This window comes from Leucopleurus acutus (genome assembly GCF_964270905.1).
Source record: "Leucopleurus acutus genome assembly, chromosome: 1".
Lineage (NCBI taxonomy): Eukaryota > Metazoa > Chordata > Mammalia > Artiodactyla > Delphinidae > Leucopleurus > Leucopleurus acutus.
Window position 1 is genome coordinate 197,438,530 of NC_139142.1, and position 22,389 is coordinate 197,460,918.

Genomic DNA, 22,389 nt, shown 5'->3' on the forward strand with positions numbered 1-22,389 from the left:
ATTGGGGAGGGTTCCAGTCACTGTGAGGACAGGAAGGCAGAGCCCAGACCCACTGACTGACCAACATGTGAAACCTACAAGAAGCCTATGTCTTCTCAGGGGGAAGGCGGGTACTCAGAACTCATCACCGCGCACACTACATAAGGACCGCAACATAACAGGATTGCTCTCTGATTTCAGCAATTAGTGGCTTTTGGGCTTTTAGGGAGCATATTCTGCCTTTACATCACTTATCATTTTCTGAAATCATCGTGGGCATTTACTTGTTTCTTAATTGTCACCCCCCATCAGCCTCCCCCGGACTGTTGCATGAGAGCTGGGATCTTGTCTGTCTGCTACTTGGTTACACTCCCAGTGCTCAGAAGAGTTTCCAGCACATAGTAGGTGCTCGGTAAATATTTATTTTATGAATGAATAAATAACATATTACAATATACTGTTAGTGCAGACTGACATTCATTATTTGATTCTAAAATGTCTTCACCTGTTCACCAGTGAAATTCTGAATAAAGGTCATATCTGTAGAGTTAATGATTGAAACCTGAAATCATAGAAATTAGATAGGTTACATCATTTGGCATAGAATTGGAGCAATTTTTTAAAAGTTTAACTTAAATCATTTTAAAATTTTTGTGAGGAGTCATAAATGGTTAGCTCTATATGTAAAAAAAAAAAGAATAAGCCCAAAGGAATGATCTTTAAAAAATCCAACTGAACTTTTTGTTTATGGTGAAATCTGGGATCCTTTCAGACAAAATGCATGCTTACTAATCTGATGTAGAGAAATCTGAATTCAGGAACACTGAGAGCACCTAATCTGACAGTCAGTTAATTGATCTAATCAAAAATTTAATCTAAGTTTCACTTCTGTGCATTTGCTGTTATGAGAAATTGATGACTATGGTTCTCTGCAAAAAAATGAAATTTTAAAGTATTATCCATGTAGCAAAAATATTCCTTTTAAATTCTATCCAGACAGGGCTTCCCTGGTGGCGCAGTGGTTGAGAGTCCGCCTGCCGATGCAGGGGACGCGGGTTCGTGCCCCGGCCCGGGAAGATCCCACATGCCGCGGAGCGGCTGGGCGCGTGAGCCATGGCTGCTGGGCCTGCGCGTCCGGAGCCTGTGCTCCCCGGTGGGAGAGGCCACAACAGTGAGAGGCCCGCGTACCAAAAAAAAAAAAAAATTCTATCCAGACAACCTAAAATCTATAGATATTATAAGTTTACCAGACTTAAACATTATTTAAAATATAAGTTTTTCCTTTCATAAGGTCGATTTATTTTCCTTTCCTATTTTTATGGTAACTAGTTGTAATGGGTTTGAATAGTATCCCTCCAAAGCTCATGTCTATCCCGAACTTCAGAAGGTGACCTTATTTGGAAATAGGGTCTCTGTAGATGAAATAAGTAAAGTTAAGGATCTTGAAATGAAATCATCCTGGATTTAGGGTGGGCCCGATGTCCAATGACTGGTGTCCTTATAAGAGGAGGAGAGGACACACATAGACACAGATGGAAGAAGGCCATATGGAGACCGGGGCAGAGATTCAGGTGAAGCTCCCACATGCCGAGGAAAGGCAGGGCCACCTGAAGTTGGCAGAGGCGGGAAGAATCCACCCCTACATGCGTGGGAGGGATGTGACCGAGCTGATCACACCTTGATTTCAGCCTTCTGGCCTCTTGAACTGAGACAGAATAAAGTTATGTTGTTATAAGCCACCCAGTTTGGGGTCATTTGTTATGACAGCCCTTGCAAACTAATACACTAGTGAAATAACAATTGACCTTATTATGTCCACCGTATGGGACACATTAAAATGCTGATCACATCAACAATGGGATCCTCTGCAACTATTCCCAGATTATGCACACGCATAGGGCTAGGCTAGCTTCATGGGCACATGACCCGTGCAGTCAGTCACAAAGGGTCCCACGTGCAGACGAGCCCTCCCCACCCTTTGGATAGCCCAGCTGTCACTGTCCTGAAATTCTTAACCATTTTGAACAAGGGGCTAGGCATTTTCACTTTACACTGGGTCCCACAGACTATGGAGTTGATCCTGCACCCAGATCAGAAAAGAATCTAACCTCCCTGTTCGTAAGCAAACAAGCGTGGATCGGTAGTGCTCACTATTAAAGGGCATTTAAAAAGATTTGAAAACTGTATGCAGCAAAATGTTTCTTTGCGTATGTAGAGAATGTAGCGTGGAACGCCTTCTTAGTACTCACGCATCCAAAATTCTGTGCTCCTCTGGGAACCCCAGCAACCAATTCTGTGATGGAAATAGTCATTTACAAAGTGAGTGGCATAGTACACTGTAAAGCTATACAACAAATCAGCTAAAGAGGGTGCCTCTTAAATGAGTAACTATCATGGATCCTGTAGAGAGATGGAGGTTTGAAGCCACAGTTTCGCACTGGCTTTTGCTTCTGCTACAGACGAAAGAGAACAGAAGACCCAAAGTCGTACTTTGAGATTTACCTGTCTCCATCACATTCTCCATGTGTTTCTGCCTCCAGAACATAAGCCTGGCTTCTCAGATCTGTGTGTGATTTGTCAGTTAAACCTCGTACTCTGATTTCTCCAGTTTTCACTGTCTTTCGTACTAGTCTTTTGTACTAGTGTACAAAGTAACAGCTCCTGTCCCACTAATGTGTTCAAACAATTTCAGTTACCGAAGGAAAAGCCACATACCATAAATGATTGAGTCTTGCCCCCTGGAACAGAATTATAGGACAACCTGGCAGCCAAGGGTATGCGAGGAAGGGAAGCTTCAGTAATAGAGGTAGAAAAAGCAACTCTGGTGAAAAGCGGGGAGCATATTCCAATGCACAGTGATATGGCTCTAGATTCAGGAAATAGTGGTTTCAGTCCTTGGGTCTGCCATAAACCCGGGATCAATCACTGAAACTGACTTTTTCCAGTCACCTACAATAGATGGGAGTTGGAACTGCCTGATTATCAAAGTTCTTTCCAGCTCTCATTTCTGTAAATCTAAACTATCCTTTGATTCATTGGGGTCAACATTTTAGTTTAATTTAAAGAAAGGGGGCCTGGAAAAGAGTCCCCTTCCATTCAAATTTCCCTTCACCCAAACCTGGTCCTAAAGGTATAGCACAAATTCTAGCATTAATTCTATCTGATGTAATAAACTCTAGCAGAGTTGGACGCTCATGCTGTTGGAGCGTTAATCATCAGAGAAGATCCATTTGGGCCTAGATGTTGGACTTTTCGGTAGTAAATTTACTCTAATTCAATCAACATATAAATGTTAATTGTGAACATAGGATACAGCACGGAGCAAAGACAAAATTCCCTGCTCTCATGGAGCTTATACTTGAGCTGGAAGGGGCAGTCAATTTGAAAAGTAGAGTCAAATGTCATGTTAGAAGGGGATGAGTATAGCGCAGAAAAACTAAGCAGTAAAATGGTACTGGGAGTGCTGGAATTGGGAGGTGGAAGGAATTATGATTTATTGGGGTGGTCAGGGAAGGTCTTGGCAAGAAGATGACATGTTACCAGAGCCTGAAGAAAGTGAAGGAGTAAATATTATGGAGATCTAGGAGAAGTATGTTCTAGTCAGAAGGAATAGCATGTGCAAAGGTCCTGAGGTAGAAGTGTGTCTGGAGTATTCAGAGAACAGCAGGGAGGGCAGGGTGGCTGGAGTGGTTGGAAGGAGTCAGGGGTAAAGGACTGGGAGCTGAGGTCAGAGTAAATAGGGGCCTCATGAACAGAGTCTTTTAGGTCATTGTGAAGACTTGGATTTTAGACAGAATGAGTTGGGCAATCACTGGGAGCCAAGAAGTTACACCACGTGACTTCTCTTCCTCAAGGACCACGTTGGCTGCTGGATCTAGGGAAGACCACAGGAGGGCCAAGATGAAAGCAAAGAGGATCAGTTAGGAGGCTATTGCCACAGTGCTGATGGGCGCTTGGATCAGAGTGGAGGCTGTGGAGGAGGTGAAAAGTAGGCAGATCCTGGCTGTCTTTTGAGTTTAGTTAGCAGGATTTGCTCATGGATTAGATATGGATGGGGTGTGAGAGAAAGAGCACAGTCCAAGGCTGTTGCAAGGTTTTTTGCTTGAGCAGCTCAGAGGATGGCATTGCCATTTACTGAGATGGAGCTGATGAAGGGTAGAGCATGTTTAAGTGGAAAGATCAGGAGTTCAGGTATAAGCTTATTAAGTTTGGAAGAGCCATTCAAATAGAGATGTTGAGTGTTGAGTAGATTCTAGACCTTACACCGCATTCCAGCTTCCTGGACACAGGTATGGACGTTTACTAGGGGCACCTAAAAACAGACCACAGTCAGGTAGAACAGAGCTGACTGATTTCGGGATCAGGCTTGCCAAACAGGAAAGACTAAGGGGATTATACCAAGTGAGATACCTGGCAACCACGGCTTCTCATTTCCCACAAACATTCAGAATTTGGTTTAAAAAAAAAAAAAAATCCGCCGTCACACTAGTAACTTTGGGGCCTGCAGCCTCATAATGGCTAAAACACAAAGGAGTTATTAAATGTAGGGCTGATTAAAAGTTTCAGAATTGTTTAAAAATCACAGTTCTAAAAGAGCTTTTTAGGTCACTGCACTTTTCCCCGTGTTTTATATTGGGCTGGCCAAAAAGTTCGTTCAAGTTTTCTGTAACATCGCATGGAAAAACGTGAACGAATGTTTTGGCCAGTCCAATAGAGGGCTTCGTTTCAACAATGTTTCTCACCTTGCTGAGAGTCCCCAGTAAATTCCCCAGCAGCAACTGAATATCCTGTTTTAAAGCAAGAAACAAGCGAATCACACGTTTGAAGCCTTTACAAATGATCTGTATCTAGAAATATGAAGGCACTACCATAGTAGTACTTTGTGCAGAAATGCCAACAAATCCTATTGCATAGAAGTTTAGGGTTCTACAAAGAGAAAAATTAATCAAACCAGGATTTATACTAAATCTTGGAAGCATACTACATCTGCTTCTTCTGAGCCTGGCAACACCTTCGGATTCTGAGGTCCCTTTTAGAAGTAGGAATGCTTCATTGCCCACCTCGACGTGTGAATGGTGGCTGCTGCATTTTAAGAGTTGCTGACTCATCATAATCAGACATAATTACTCTGAGAGGTATCTTTTGTGCTCAGGTTCTGCAATTTCTGATCACCTACAAGGCCTACTTCCTAATACCTTTAATGATGATTTCCCACAAACTTCACTTGGCTCTAAAGTGAGACGAGGTGATAAAAGATAACTACAGTTTTTAAAAGTTCATCAAGGAATCAAAATGCCGATACGATACCAAAGGTGGCAAACGATAGTGATGAAATGGCATTGTGTGGTTTGCACGTAATAAATTTTGAGAACATTCTAGCAACTGGAAAGTCTCTTGCTCTTTTTAGAAACTGGAAACGGTCATCATCATGTTGCCCAGGTAGTACTGGGCATCCTCACTAATACATAGTATCTACGACTGGTAAAATATTTTATTTGCAAGAGCTTGTCACGGAGCCTGTAAAACAGCTATGAAACTATGGAGACTACATATAATGGCTGAATCAAAAGAAAAGAAAGTTAAGAGTCCACTCGAAGCTAGTAAGAGAGGAAAATTTGCAAAAGGTGCCAAATATTATAAGTGAGGAATAAAATTTGCTTCCACATTTAACATGCTTGTCTTTTGAGAAACCGCAAATGTCTTGAGCAATGCATCTCACCAAGGTAACTGTCATCGTAGGATGCAGGAGCCACTTCTGTCTGCTTTTCTCCAGCCAATTTTCTCAGGATATCCTTGAATGAGTAGTTTGCAATGATATCTGCAATACTGGCAGTGATCACCTGACCTGTGTTCAAACAAATGAATAGATTAGCTGAATGAACATGAGAGGCGGGCCCTCTCCGCCACAGACACAGGGCGTCTGAACAACACACACGCCCTTGAAAATGGTCATGAGGTTGCCTGCATTTTCGACAGTGAATTTTCCTGCCTGGCTCTAGAACTGCAGGCTAAGTTTGCTGACAGCTGGTTAGAGCTTTCCATTCTGATAGAAGAACCAAAGATGAACTATGTAATTGTTTTCATACAACATTTATTTTTTTCTGTTGTTTAAATTAAGGTGTAGTTGGTTTATAATATTATGTTAGTTTCAGGCACACAGCATAGTGATTCAGTATTTTTATAGATTATACTCCATAACAGAATAGCCATGGATCCAAAAGATGGCCAGCAATGTTCCACTACAACTTCTATGCATTCCTATATTTATTATGGAAATCTAAGGAAAAAGTGTGATCTCATGCTCTTTGGGAGAAAACTGGAGGAATGCTTTCAAGAGACTAAAATTTAATATTAATTTTAAAGCCAAACTATTCCTTGGGAATTCACACATTCCCACAGTCTTTCTGTCTGAAGTTCCAAAAGAATAAAACTGTTAAATCAGGCCGTAAATATCTCCGAGTGACCTTGCCTGAAATGACTGTTCTTATATTAAAACAATCGTATTTACACATGAGTTTCTGAACAACGTCTGTAGAATTTGCCAGTTTTCTCTGGGTTAAAGCTAAATATCCCCTTCCCTGCTCCCACAGACACACTGCCTTTGCTTATTTCCTTTAGTTCTTCTATAAATATTATAATCTTAAGACTGACTGAGTAAAATTTTAAATTATCTATCTCAGACAAATGCTCTCTATCCCCTTGACATGGCTAATTGTCAGCATATCATCTATATCAGACATTTTTTTTTCAACGTAAGGAAAGAATTATGTGAAATCAAGTGCATTAGAACAAAATCTTTTTAAACATCACTTTTATTTTATACCCATCCTCTGCATAAAATATATTGTTTTCCAGTTTGCAAAATAATGTTTAAAGACTGAAAGGTTAATTATTTGATGTTCATAGTTGTATATGTATGAATTAAGCTTAACAGTAATTTCATGTAAAATTTTATCATAAATCCATCTCGCCTGTATCTTTCCCATTGGCCTTTTAAACATGATCAGGTCTCCTCCATTAAAAAAAAAAAAAAAAACCCAAAAAACTTCACTCAACTATTCATCTCTCTCGTGTTCTTTTCTATCCTTATTCTAAACTTTACAGCCAAAATTAAGTCTGTATTCTCTGTAATCTCTCTTTAGGCATCCCATTCACATCCACGGCTTTGGTTATCACCACTATGCTAGTTTTTATTTTAGCCTAGATATCCTCTCTGAGTTTAAGCCCATACATCTAAATCCTTATGTGAAAAGTCTTGGACATCTCAAACATGTTCATACTCAACATAAGCAAAAGTAAACTCATCATCTTCCTTCCCCAATCCACTCCAAACCCGTTCTCTTCCGGCTTTCTCCATTTCAGGGACTGGGACCCACCTAAAACCATTCAGTTACAAAAGTCAGAAACATATCCTTGGCATCCTCCCTATTCACCCACATACCTCCAAACCATCACCCAAGCTGTTTATTCCGCCTCTGAAGTATCTCGCAAATTCCACCCCTTTCTCAGTCTGTACTGTGACCACTCTAAGGAGCAAACATCTTCATCTGAACCTTACAGCTGGTTTACCTTACAGACTTAAAACTAGCTTATAACCTTAGAACTCGTTTGCTGATACTGCACTTTGGCCAACTCCGGATCCATTTTCCACACTGAAGCCCGCGTGATCTTTGTGTAACACACACCCGACCATAGCATCCCATGCTTCAAATTCTCCAGTGGTTTCCCATTATTCTCAGAACAAACAACACATTCTTATTCTACCTCAGGCAATCCATCTAAACTCCAGCCATCCACCGGGGATTTCTCATTGTTTTGGAGATAAAGACAAAATGCTTACCTGGGGCTGCAAGCCCTGCAGGGAGGGTGGGACCCCTCCATCCCACTCAGCAGCTCTTAACTCTAGTCCCCTGATTTCCCTCCATTCTCAGCTCACCGGGCTCCTTTATGCCCTAGAACATTTTCACACAACCCTTCCTCTCTGCACCTGGTTACCTCCTACTCGGGGTTCAGGGCTCAGTTCAGGGTTGCTGCTTCCAAATTCGTTGACCTTAAGGTTGATGCCGGCTTATGTAACACCTTTTTTAAGAATTAGAGGAAGTCATCCCCCCTGGGCAGATGCCATCATGCACCTGGGTTCAGGGCTCCCTAAGCAGAGCCCAGGTTGTAATTTCATCTGGTCAGCCAGTGTTCAGAGGACAAAACATACCTGCATGGGGCCACCCTGGAGAAGCCTCCTATGCTCTCATGGCCCCGTCTTGACATACCTTCCTAGTGAGTGTCATGCCTCGAGTTTCTTAAGTACTCGTGTGAGTATTCGATTAATGCCTGCATCTTTCCCCACATGCTAACCTCTGCGGGTTACTCATTATTGTACCCTCAGCGTCTAGCACAAAGCCGGGCATGGTCTCAATAAGCATTTGATGAATGAAGGAATTAAGTTGCAACAGTATTTTAAAATATCATTTATATCACAAAGTACAAACTGAAATGATGCTTCCTTCATTGGAGAAACTACCAATATGGAGATAAAATTAACATCATAAAAAGTCAACACTTGATGTTACTTCTGTTTCATCTCCCTGTTGGAAACAACCCGTGGGCATTTCTTCTCTGCTAACAGCACCTACCTTGCCAATAAAAACTGCCGGGGCCTCCAACTATCAGGTCTCCGTTCTACAAAACAGAAACGGCAACAACAATTGGAAAAGAAAAACAGTTTCTTTTTTTTTAAGGGTGAGAAATCATTGTTCATAAGCATTGCTCTAACAATTATACATAAAAAGTAATTTTTAAAAGAGGCCCTTATATCTGAGTCATGCAGGTCATTTTCTTTCCTTTTATTCCTTTCAATTATTTAGTGTGTTATATCAAATAATTTTAATTAGATTCAATTAGGTAAGTAAAATTCTCTCCCCTGAGAATATATAAATTCAGTTTTTTGGCACTGCCTTAGGTAAGCAAAATATGTACATCTTCCATGCTGTGCAATTTAGTAGACACGGTCTTTTGAACCTTAGCAATAAAAAGAAAATTTGATTTCTGTTTAAGGCCACAGTAATGCCTGTTTTTTTTTTTTTCTATACATCTGCAAACACACCCCTTCCCAGGAGAGGGAGTGACAACTCCAGACTAGAAAATAAAAACTTTCCTTTCAACTTAGAGCCCCACCTTCCTTATCCTGCATCCTTAACTTTTAGTGGGGGGTGGGGGGGGGAGAAAAAGAGTAAAATTTCAGACACTGATGAAATTTACAGTATTTGCAAAACCATGGAAGCTTTGCCGCCCACATTCTTATTAAATATCTGTTTTTAATTTGTGAAAGGATAACGTGAAATTAACACTAATGTGAACTCTACTCAGTCAATTATACCTAAGAGATAAAAACACAGATTCTTGTGATCTTTTTAGAAGCACATTTCTTTACTGAGTTTTTGAGATTTTCATTTAAAAACGAAGCAAGGGGCTTCCCTGGTGGCGCAGTGGTTGAGAGTCCGCCTGCCGATGCAGGGGACATGGGTTCGTGCCCCGGTCCGGGAAGATCCCACATGCCGCGGAGCGGCTGGGCCCGTGAGCCATGGCCGCTGAGCCTGCGCGTCCAGAGCCTGTGCTCCGCAACGGGAGAGGCCACAACAGTGAGAGGCCCACGTACCGCAAAAAAGGAAGAAAAAGCAAAAATGAAGCAAGACTGTTGCTTTTCAGCCTGTGTATTTCTTTTTTTTTTTTCTCATATAACCATTTTTAATACATAACAAGCAAAGGAAGCAAGCAGAGGAGATCATCAAAGGGCATTAAACACTTCTCTAAATGCATTACAGAATGTTTTTCAAATCCAGTTCCTTAAACAACTCTCTTCCCTGTGTAGCAAGCAGGTTTCACTGTTTTAACCATTATTCCATGTGTCTTTATTTTTTATTTTGTTTTTTTAACATCTTTATTGGAGTATAATTGCTTTACAATGGTGTGTTAGTTCCTGCTTTATAACAAAGTGAATCAGCTATACATATACATACATCCCCATATCCCCTCCCTCTTGCGTCTCCCTCCCACCCTCCCTATCCCACCCCTCTAGGTGGTCGCAAAGCCCCGAGCTGATCCCCCTGTGCTATGCGGCTGCTTCCCACTAGCTATCTACCTTACGTTTGGTAGTGTATATATGTCCATGCCACTCTCTCACTTTGTCCCAGCTTACCCTTCCCCCTCCCCATATCCTCAAGTCCATTGTCTAGTAGGTCTGTGTCTTTATTCCCGTCTTGCCCTTAGGTTCTTCATGATTTCTTTACTATTTAATAAATTGCCGTATGTATAGATTACTTTATTAAAAATAAAGAGCAAACAAAAAAATTTAAAGTCGCCAAAACAGGCCAGGTATATACCTAAAGGTTCTTTTGTTGATGGTGGTTATTGGGGGTGGAAGTGGGAATGAGAGGCAGGGGGTAAAAAAAAATCAAACAGATAAAATAAATTTTAGAAGCTATAAGATCAAAAGAATTTACCTTATAAAAGTCCAGACTAAATCCTGCTTGGCAGTAACCCTGACCTTCAGGATCAGCATTGCCTGGAATGATCAAAAGACACAAATGTTATAACATCATTATCCCCGAGATATATTTTAATAACCAGTTCAGGATACACTGTTGTTTTATCTATAGACTTCTAAATTTAAAATGATCAATATGTGTTCTATATTTATTTTTAAAATTTACTCCAAGTAATTTCTTAAATACATTGCAATCTGTTTTCTTGTCCCAAATGGCACTGTGATTCACAGTAAGAGCAATAGGAATAACGTTCCTTGGACTTACGATACTGGGTTTTATAACTCATGTTTATTTGAAGAAATAAAACCTCCATCTCCCACTATGTTCCAAGTTCCCCAACTGGCAATAATGTGTTTCTGCGGTGCCCATGTGTTCTGAGTAAAGCAATGCCTTGAGAAAGAGAGAGCTAAATTTAGTCACCTGGGTGGACACTTTCTGCTGGGTTCACCGATAAGAGTTTCAGTTTCCTGATCTCTCACCAGAAATTAACTTCAAATTCTTCTGTTATCATTACGTAAATTAGGACCTGGCATTTCTGATCACATTGCCTCTCACAGGGACTCTAGTGTTCACAAAAGAGAAAACTCTCTAGAAATGGCTTATTTTATACTCTCTGCAATGTAATTCACTAGCTGAATGTCCAATAGGACTTTTTTATAATACAGTTTTTTTGTTTTTTTTTTTGCGGTACACGGGCCTCTCACTGTTGTGGCCTCTCCCGTTGCGGAGCACAGGCTCCAGACGTGCAGGCTCAGTGGCCATGGCTCATGGGCCCAGCCGCTCCGCAGCATGTGGGATCTTCCCGGACCGGGGCATGAACCCGCGCCCCCTGCATCGGCAGGTGGACTCCCAACCACTGCGCCACCAGGGAAGCCCTATAATACAGTTTTTTAAACCATAGGCAGGTCAACCTGTGGATTCCCAGGATATTAGGATCCTGGGACATTAGGATGAGGAATGTACTACTTGTCACTTGTACTTTAAAAGAGTATCACTCCTAAAGTGCTTAAATTAAAACCAAAATATAGTTCAGTAGAGGGAATCTCAGTCATTATACAGTTAGATGCAAACATGTAAATAATTACTCCTTTCTTATCAAGGATACTCCTGAATGGAAACTAAAATAAGAGGGCAGGAAAGGAAAAGCACATCATCCCAGGAAAAATTTATAGGCTGGACATGTGCCTGTTCCAGAAGCTTTTTGAAATGGATCAGGCCTTTCCAGCTTTTCCCAGAATGCCTTCTGTTTTTTCTTTTCTTTGATTAGTACTTAGCTAATTTTAGCACTGTCATCAGCCATTCTTTCCAGATGTCCCCTTTATATTTTAAAATACTTCTCTACTTCATATACTGTATTTTTTTTGATGATCTGTTTTTAATTCAAATGTCAGTGCTTTGTGTGTGTTTTTTTTAAGCTAAGTTTTTTTTTTACAGCTTTACTGAGGTATACTTAATATACCAAAAAAATGCACATCTTATTGTGTACGTTTTGATGAGTTTAGACATATGCCTCATACCATGATACCACCACCACGATCATGGGAATAAACATTCATCACCTCCAAAAGATTTCTTGTGTTCCCCACCCTCAATCAAATTTGCTTTTTTGTTTGTTTTTTTGTGGTGAAAACACTTAACATGAGATCTACCCTCTTAACAAATGTTTAGTGCACAGTACCTTATAATATATATTTATTTTGTAACTATATTTTGTGGTTTATAATTATGAATCATACAAAGTTCCTTAAAGTCTCAAATGTCCAGGTACCATTTTTCTAGAAGTTCATGCCTGTAAATAGCTGTATGCAACAAGAAATATATATGAACACAAGATATATGATTATGTGAACATAGATGTGTTGACTGTATTTAAGAAATGTATTTTAATGCATAAATCTTCTTTATAAATCCTTTTGAAAATCGACTCTGACTTTTTCAATATTGTAAATTACTCAGAAAGGAAAAAACAGGACCATTCTTTGAAATCATTTTGCTGCAAAACAGGAAACTGAAAAAATTCAGAGAAAACTAATTTTTCATAAAATTCATCGAGAAAGCAACCAACTTCAAATGTTGAAGTGGTGATTATAATAGAAATGGGAGGTTATTTCCTTTGCAAAGTAAGTTTTTCTCTTACAATTATAGTTTATGAGAGCTGAAGGAATCTTTCTTCGTAGAACTTCAGAGCATCTGTGAACTTTACAATTATGCCCTGTAGAGTAAACTCAGGAATCCAGGGGATCACGCTATCATGTGTTGGCTTCCCAAGGAGAATGGAAAGGTGTGTGTAAACCATTGCCATCTAAATTATGAATGACCGTGAGAGCTACAGGCATGTCATGAATATGAATGAGCAGACTACCACCCAAATTGCTCAAAGTGTCAGTGAAGGGGCTTTGCGGTGTGACATGAACATGAGAGGCTTCTTGAAATTCTCTTTTGAAAGTAATATCCCTGTTCTGTGATATTGACCATACGCTCATGAACAAGGTGGCTTTGTGTTTATGAACTGTGAACACCTTAGGGAACACAGGAAGCCGGCTCCTTGGGTGCATTTGAGAAGGAAGTACTTCCAGTAAGAGAGAGACCAGGAGGATGTGACACTGGAGTTGTGTACTAGACTGAACAGAATTCCTGGCCATTTGTTTGGCTATTCTGCAGCTCGACATAAACTTCACCTTTACCTGTGTCAAGCTATTCTTTTATTTAGGAAAGTAAACGCTAAATAAATTCGCAACATAATATACCCGTGTAACTCAAAATGAGAGCATACTATACTTTAAAGTTTTAGATAATGGTTCAAACTCACCCTGCAACTCTTATCCACAAGTCTAGATGGCTTATGCTGTATTTTAATCTGAGCTCTCCCATCACATGGGCAGTCAGATAAAAAGGCAGAACAAGAAGCAGTGACATGGTTTCTAAACAATCATCCTTGATGTTAGCTGGAAGAGGATATATCATCAAGGTAAGAGGCATGTGAAGGACGGGCTCCTCATTTCAGCTACAATAGTTTACTGCTGTGGGGAGGTACCTCTAGCAAATCATAAGAAATGTGATATGGATAGGTATAAAAATTGATGAAACAAGTTCAGTTTTGAATCTCTGCTCTACCATAAATTTTATGAATAAATTCAGGATTTATTTATTGCTCTGCCTGACTTTTTTTTTTTGCCATGATACACGGCTTGCGGGATCTTAGTTCCCCAACCAGGGATCGAACCCGTGCCCCCTGCAGTGGAAGCGTAGAGCCCTAACCACTGGACTGCCAGGGAATTCCCTGACCTTTATCTTTAGCATAATAATAAGGACCTGTTACAGAACTCAGCGGCATGACCTTGAGTGGAACACGACACAGAATATCCCTCTTAATGGATGGTGCCATGCTTGGGAAGCTCCTGCTTTCCTGCTCCAATAACTGCTAAGAGAAGCCCTTCCCGTCGTCCTGTCTGAAACAGCTCCTCTCCCCACCCAGGCACGTCGCTCCCTACTCTTTTGCCTTGCTATGTTTTTCTTTGTAGTACTTTTCACTACCTGCCATTATATTAGAAACTTATTTATTATTTAAACAAATTTTGTTGTTGAGATGTAATTGACATATTAGTCCAAGGTGTACAACACAATTTGATTTATGTATATACTGTGAAATAATTACTACAGTAAATGTAGTTAACATCTGTCACCACACATCGTTACAATCTTTTTTTCTTTTGGCTATGTTCGGTCTTCATTGCTACGCGCAGGTTTGTCTAGTTGCGGTGAGTGGGGGCTACTCTTCGTTGTGGTGCGTGGGCTTCTCATTGCGGTGGCTTCTCTTGTGGCAGAGCACCAGCTCTAGGTGCACGGGCTTCACTAGTTGTGGCTCACGGGCTCTAGAGTGCAGGCTCAGTAGTTGTGGCACGTGGGCTCAGTAGTTGTGGCTTGCGGGTTCTAGGGTGCAGGCTCAGTAGTTGTGGCGCACGGGCTTTGTTGCTCCACGACATGTGGGATCTTCCCGGACCAGGGCTCGAACCCGTGTCTCCTGCATTGGCAGGCGGATTCTTATCCACTGCGCCACCACGGAAGCCCCGTTACAATCTTTTTAAAGCTCTTAAGATCTACTCTCACAGCAACGTTCAACTATACAATATCGTATTACTAACTACAGTCACCATGCTGTACATTACATCCCCAGGATTTATCTTATAACTGGAAGCTTGTACGTTTTGACCACCTTCACCCGTTTAACCCACACCCACACACCCCACCACTGGCAACCACCAATCTGTACTCTTTTTCTGTGAGTTTGTGTGGGTTTTTTTTTTAAGATTTTGCATATAAGTGAGATCATACAGAGTATTTTTCTTTGTCTGACTTACTCCATTTAGCATAATACCCTCAAGATCCATCCATGTTGTCATAAATGGCAAGACTTTGTTCTTTTTTATGGCTAAATAATATTCCATTGTGTATATATCCATATCTCTATTCCATATTTCCTTTATCCACTTATCCATTGATGGATCCTTTGGTTTTTCCATGACTTGGTTATTGTAAATTGTGCTGCAGTGAACATGGGGGTGCAGATATCTTTTCAAGATAGTGATTTCAGTTCTTTTAGATAAATACCCAGAAGTGGAATTGCTGGATCTGAACTTATATATTTACGCATATGTTGTCTCTCTCCTGCCCTAGAATATGCTTATTGAAGACAGGGGTTTGCTTTTTCTTGTCCTGTGCTTTATTCCCTAAACATAGAATAATTAGTGCTCAGTGTGTTCAAAAAACACGTGTTGAATGAATGCATAACTGAGTCTTATTATCTATAAGGAACACCTCTTTTATTTATTTATATAAGTTTATTTATTTATTTATTTTTTGGCTGTGTTGGGTCCTTGTTGCTGTGCACGTGCTTTCTCTAGTTGCAACGAGCAGGGGCTACTCTTCGTTGCGGTGCACGGGCTTCTCATTGTGGTGGCTTCTCTTGTTGCAGAGCACAGGCTCTAGGTGCACGGGCTTCAGTAGTTGCGGCATGCAGGCTCAGTAGTTGTGGCTTGCAGGCTTTAGAGCGCAGGCTCAGTAGTTGTGGCGCACGGGCTTAGTTGCTCCGCAGCATGTGGGATCTTCCCGGATCAGGGCTCAAACCCCTGTCCCCTGCACTGGCAGGTGGATTCTTAACCACTGCACCTCCAGGAAAAGTCCAGGAACACCTCTTTTAAAGCCATTTAAGGGACTTCCCTGGTGGTACAGTGCTTAAGAATCCACCTGCCAGTGCAGGCGACACGGGTTTGATCTGTGAGAACACTGAGAACACAGGCTAGGTGGAGAACTCATATCCACTGTGCTCTTAGATCCAATCGTGCTAATTAACACCATTCCTACAGTTAACAAGCGGACAGTTAGCATTTTTCAAATGCAGTGTGAATTTTGAGTAGAGATGGAGAGTTTAAGGCCTAAAATAAGGAACCAATCAATTTGACTGCAGAATATCTAAAAACAGAAAATTTCTAAAACACGGAAGACGATCAGCAGAATTCTGTGTCTTGGTCCTCACATTACAGTAAGGCATCCTGTAAGACCGTCCATCATCTTTACCCCCACTGCTTTTTCCTTACCAATGGTGTTCTGGGGTTACCTGCACTGTCTATAGCAGAAAAGCTCGAGCTAAATTTCAGTTCCAAGAATAAAAATAACTTACTGTTCCGACAAGGAGAGTACTCAGCATACGCACTGAAATTCTGAATCGCTACATAGCACGTGCCAACTGGGTCCTTCTCTGGCGTCGGTTTAAGAGTTCTCCAGTGATATAGCGGAGCACAGGCCTGGGAAACATCAAAGACAATAAAATTCTTTTTGATGTAGATTCCTCATACAGTGCTTTGATTTGACTTGTTGATGAATGGACCTAAATTTGTAACAAACAATGCTAAATTATTAAGTGACTTAATTGGCCTCCAGTATGCTAATGAGTACCTCGGTAGTCAGAGTTAATTAAACTTGCAAAGCCAATATTTCAACATTAATGCATCGTAGAATTGGGACAAATTAAGCATATACAAAGGAATGAGATTTTTCCCCCACAGGATTTTAAATCAAATCAAAGTAGCCTAGCAAAAGTAAATATTTACTAAAGGCAAAGAACTCATATTTTCTTTTTTTTTTTAATTGGACTTACATAAAAGCAAATGAACATTTAAACAGCGAATGAATCAGTGTGATGTCTTAGAAAGAGAACTAGTTCCTTTCTTGGTTTAATTGTTGCTTAAAGAAAAACTACTTTCAAATCAAAGGATGCAGACAAGTTTGTCAACCTGTTTTGTGGATTCCTCTGGTTTATCACTGAGGGTGTACCTGACGATTTTTTTAAAACAATGACTTACATTTGGACTGCTGCCCCCTTATCACAGTGGGTTTATTTTTCATTTGATAGTTTTTAGTCATGACAAGACAAAAATTAATTTAAACAATGGTAAGAAAAACATGATTCTTGGATTATGAAATATAAAAGAGGATATGTGAAATCCTCTTTAAGTAAGTTAAATAATTAATTGTGCTAGGAACGAGACAGGCAATAAACATAAACAGGTAGAAAACACAGGCACCTTTCTGACTTCTGTTTTGCTAGCTCGAATCCTACATAACTGTGTTTTACCTGAATATTCAACCACTCATTTCTAAGGATGCAGAATTAGAGACTTCTAGAATATGGAACCACTAGCCTCTCTCTTAATTTGATGACATCACCCTTAAAACAATGCCAGAAAAAGAGGAGGCAGATCCTGATTTTAGTCTTTTCATGATTCCAAACATGTCCTTGGTAATCAGTCCAATGTGTAACGACTTCTAGATAATTTTACTAAGTAGCACCCTTCTTACCTGAGAATATAAGTTATCTTTACTAAAATAACTGAAGTTTTTTGGGGTTTTGTCTCTCTCTGTATTGTGAGGTCTTAGCCAATACTGAAAAGCTCTCTAACACATCTAAGTCCCCTTAACTTCGGGCGCTATGTGGTTAAGACATTTAACATAAGGTGGAATGGTGAAAAGTAGGAGTTTGGAAGGGAAAGCATTACCTATGTGGTTCAGTATAAGCCAACTCGCATCACCTTCCATATCACCATAGAACACTTTAATGCCATGAAAATCCTTTCCAGTGCTTGTCTGCTATCAGCCCTAAAAAATTATCTTTTTTATACCTGCTCAGTTTCACACTGATGTGAAACATGATGATGTGATAATATTCAGGCTTTGACCCAAACACACATGATACCTGGATATTCAGGATCGATACTTCTGTTCACAGCAATTTGAAGTTCTAAGAATTGTCACACAGCGTAGAATTTAATTCTTTATGCTGCTAAGTTTCAGTGCTCAAGGAAAAAATTAACTTGAAAGGTACTTTATATTATCCTATTTCCTACCACATAATTTTGAAAGTGCAAGCATGCCCTCAAGTTAAGCATATTTATTATGAACATGGTGTGTTATTTTACGTTCAATAATTCTGAAGATTTCTACAAATATTGAATAAATGCACAATAATGTAAGTTTTCAAGACTTAATCAAAATCAATATAGTACCCAAAGATTTTTTAACCCCAAATAGTTATTAGATGGAATTAGCTTTTCAATAGCTATTCCCATACATTGTAAATCACTAAAGGATTAAAAAGTTTTTACCAATCCTGGAATGTGAGAACTATATTAATGCAAACACAATTCTACAGAGAGCCCATTGTAAATTCTGGACTTGTCACTAAAGAGGGCTATCTATGTTTTATATATTAGTTGTTTTATGTCAAAATTCCTGTGGGGCGTTAACCACAGACCAAATAAAACAAGGCATTTCCTTTAGATACTTATTTTTATTAAATCATAATTCAAACACCTTTAAACAAATCCCAAAAGCAAAAGTTATTGCTTTATTTTGTAAGGAAATTAGAGCCAATAGTAAAAAAAAAAAAAATCCCCCAATAACAAAAAAGTTTCCAGATCAACTTATACAGTTATTTATTTCTCAGTAAACCAGACATGTGTTATCACTCGGAGCTACAGAGAAGAGAATCACAAAGTCATAGCATTTTAAAGCCAAAAGATCTCTATCTGTGAGTGAGCAATTTTTACTTTAAAAAGTATCAGTGTACTCAGAGAACCATGTAACTGGTAGTTATATTTTTAAAGAAAACGTTCCGATAGTTCTAAGGAGGATCACTGACATCACAGTAGATTAACTTTTAAAGAATCCTAACAGTAGTACTCCTGTTTCTCTGGTCACACTTTAGTCAGCCCTTTAAATCAATCTTAAGCAATGAAATATTTACCTTTTTAGGATTTAGCTTTTATTTTTCTATCTTCCTTATTTGTTTTTGAAACATTTGAAAAGATCTAACCAATTTTCTGGAAAACCAGCTTTACTTCCTGTAGCTTTAAGGACTAAAATAGATTCTTTCATTTGAAGCACTAAAATATTTTGGGAATGCTGATAGCTCATCTTTGAAAATCCGATGTATTCTTCCATGAAGGGATTTTGGTAGATAGGAGTTGTGAAACATTGCAGCGTACATGTTATTGCAAAGCAGCCCCGCAGCACGCAGCTGATACTCACCACCACTTTCCCCTTATGAGCTTTCACTGTCGCTCCAAACCACTGATTCGATTTAAACTCTATAGGTTCCTTGGTTCCATTTACTCTGATCTTTCTGTTGTCTGACAGGGAGAACATGGGTTGTTAATAATTTGTAAAACGTGGCAGCCAGCTAAAATATGTGATAATAAATTTACCCATTAAAAACATTTTTTAAAATGTCATACACATGGGGGGTTCTTTTTGACTAAGTCTAAGCTAGACTTTTCACTTAGAAATATACCAATCAAATGAAAATACATACTTGGCTCATGACATTTCACAACTTAACTTTAAAAAAGCATTTTTTTTTTTTTTTTTTTTTTTTTGCAGTACGCAGGCCTCTCACTGTTGTGGCCTCTCCCGTTGCGGAGCACAGGCTCCAGACACGCAGGCTCAGCGGCCATGGCTCACGGGCCCAGCCACTCCGTGGCATGTGGCATCTTCCCGGACCGGGGCACAAACCCGTGTCCCCTGCATCGGCAGGTGGACTCCCAACCACTGCGCCACCAGGGAAGCCCTAAAAAAGCATTTTTTTTAATGACTTACATTTTCATGGATAACTACTGTAAACTTGATGTAGACTCTGACAGTCTTTAATCTACACTTTTGTCATTGATTTGCCAGATGGAAGACCAAACATTTATAACTGTTCTAAGGAATTCCAAATCTTCTCTGATAGTGAAACTACTTGGAACCTCCATGCTCCAGGAAGCATAGCTTTCTCAGCATGGTTTAGCAGGAGTCTGCTTGAAGGACTCAAGTTCCTGGTTGTTAACTGGGTAACATGTGTCCACGCAGTCACAGAAAATAACATCTCAACACGGTTTTATCCACACTTTGCAGATGTCAGCATGAGGGGGACCATCTGGGTAGAAATTCAACCCAATTACGACACACTTCAGGTCTTAATAAAAAGCAGATATCTTTTCTTTCACTCCTGATTCCCAATCGACATATTTCCCATGTGGTTCTAACCGCATGGTTCTAACTGAACTTCATCAGTAACAGCTAATGAATTTCAAAAGACATTTGTACCAGGGCAACTTATTTCTATGTGTTCTCTTTGGTATGCATTTTGTTTTTCCTCCTTGACTCTATAATAAATGCATTACAAATGAACTTTTAACTTCTATTAAGGGAGGCCAAAATATACACGCAATTAATATTCACTTGAGTTTACATATGATTACAGACTTTTCAAGAAAGAATAAATTATATATACTTAGGTCTTAACCTAAAATTTACGCTTTGATATGTTAGTAGAAAATTACAGATTTCCTTCTTTAAAATCTTATGCTTTTGATGTTTCTGGACTTTTAAAAAAGAAAAAACAAGTTCTGGAAATCCTCACCCAAAATGCACACAACTGGCAAAGAACTGGAGCATCTTACAGATTAGAGCATAAAAATGAAAATATAAACATTTCTGTTTGCATCTAGGCAAGAAGATGGTAGACCTCAGAGAGAAAGGATCTTGTCACCATGCGCTGGGTGATCTTGGGCAATTCATTTAATCTTCTGCAGTTTTAATTTCTTCTCTAAAATTAGGCTGAAAATACCTCCCCCTTTCCTCTTCCACAGGTGATCAAAGTCATAAAGATCACATAAGTAATGTGGTAGTGCTTTATAAGCTGAGAACATACTACAGAATCTTGCAGCAACACAACCCTTTAAAAATATCTCTTAATTAGAAACCTGGAAACTCAACCTAAGTACAAGAATTAGAAGGGACCTCACAGACACACAAGTCAGTGTTCCAAATTGGCCTTCTTCTGCTAGAGAAAATGATGTGACTCTACCTTTGTGGCGCCTAAGGCATCTTTTCTGCTATTATAAGGTTGAACTGTGTAATAACTTGATTGAAAGTGTAAGTTGTGGGTTATTTTCCAGCAACAAATTTCTTTGAGACCAAGAATACAAATGAACGGACGTCACTAATTCCATCCCTAATCCAAGGATTACAATAGAGAATAATCCCACTGTCCCAAGTCTCTCTTTACTGAAATGAGTTGTGATCTAGGTGTATCCTCCTTACCTTGACCTTTGAGGTGGACAAGTCATCTTTTTTTTTGGACGCACCACATGGCTTGCGGGGTCTTCGTTCCCCAATCAGGGATCGAACCCATGACCCTGCAGTGGAAGCACAGCGTCCTAACCTCTGGACCACCAAGGAATTCCCAAGTCACCTTTTAAAAATTCTGTTTTATTGGGCTTCCCTGGTGGCACAGTGGTTGAGAGTCCGCCTGCCAATGTAGGGGACGCAGGTTCGTGCCCCGGTCCGGGAAGATCCCATATGCCGCGGAGCGGCTGGGCCCGTGAGCCATGGCCGCACAGCCTGCGCGTCCGGAGCCTGTGCTCCGCAACGGGAGAGGCCACAGCAGTGAGAGGCCCGCGTACCGAAAAACAAACAAACAAACAAAAATTCTGTTTTATTATTTTTATAAATTCACTGATGTAAATCTAATATTACAATGTCATAAAATTCAAATGAGTAACATATATTTGGGTTGATTGTGAAAGTGACCTTTCCCTAATTTCTCACCTTCCTTTTCTGAACAAAATTCTTTCATGCCAAACAACCCAACACAGGGCTTAGTACTATGCACACTGGTGCTCGATGAACCTTTGATGCACAGGGGATGTTTTTGATTCGATTTGACCTGATCTTTCCTGAAAACAACCTCCTGTAAAAACTCAGCACAATTTCTGTCCTTCTAAGCTCTCCTTGGTATGGCAAAGGGCTGAGAAGCTGGAACCTACATTTTCCAGACCCTCTTACAAATAGGATTCTGGTTGAATGAGAGGCTCATGGAGAGATCTGGAAAGAGGAGGAGATGGAGAAGCCATTAATTTCTGGCAGCAATTGTAAGCATGTATGGGGGCATCAGTAGCTGCAGATGGGATGTTCTTCCCGCAGCTCTCAAGTATCCTTTGACAGTCATGCCTTTTTGGTGCTTCAGGCCACTGAGATCAAGTCCTGAACTTCCAGATTTCTTGATCTGCAGGCAGTGACCTTCCTAACTTTCACATACCCAGTCTTTCCAATAATCATATAAACCTCTCAGTCCTAATTATAATACTCAAAGTGGTTTCTGTTTCCTGACCAAACTCCCGTGATATGGAGCAATGCATTTAGGATAGGACCACACGTCTTCTGGAACAGAAGGAAGGCACTGTGCACTGTCAAGCCCAGAGAATTCTTGGAAGGGCCAGTGGTTCTGGGAGATGGTGGAGACCATTAGTTACTAAAGCAATTCTCTCCTTGG

The 22,389-nt window shown here is 40.1% G+C and overlaps 1 protein-coding gene across 2 annotated transcripts in view; it reads right to left on the reverse strand.

The window, feature by feature from the left end:
• Positions 1-22,389, reverse strand: part of ITGA8 (integrin subunit alpha 8) — a gene marked incomplete at both ends in the record, with an annotated part of 178,153 nt that overhangs the window by 133,177 nt on the left and 22,587 nt on the right. The window contains 8 exons of one of the 2 annotated variants that reach the window (XM_082844951.1): positions 485-541; positions 2,229-2,272; positions 4,722-4,766; positions 5,699-5,824; positions 8,610-8,655; positions 10,476-10,537; positions 16,198-16,321; positions 19,104-19,204. In XM_082844951.1, coding sequence (XP_082701077.1) covers positions 485-541; positions 2,229-2,272; positions 4,722-4,766; positions 5,699-5,824; positions 8,610-8,655; positions 10,476-10,537; positions 16,198-16,321; positions 19,104-19,204 — 605 coding nt within the window. The remainder of the gene's footprint in view (positions 1-484; positions 542-2,228; positions 2,273-4,721; positions 4,767-5,698; positions 5,825-8,609; positions 8,656-10,475; positions 10,538-16,197; positions 16,322-19,103; positions 19,205-22,389) is intronic. The other variant, XM_082844950.1, reaches the window with a different exon arrangement.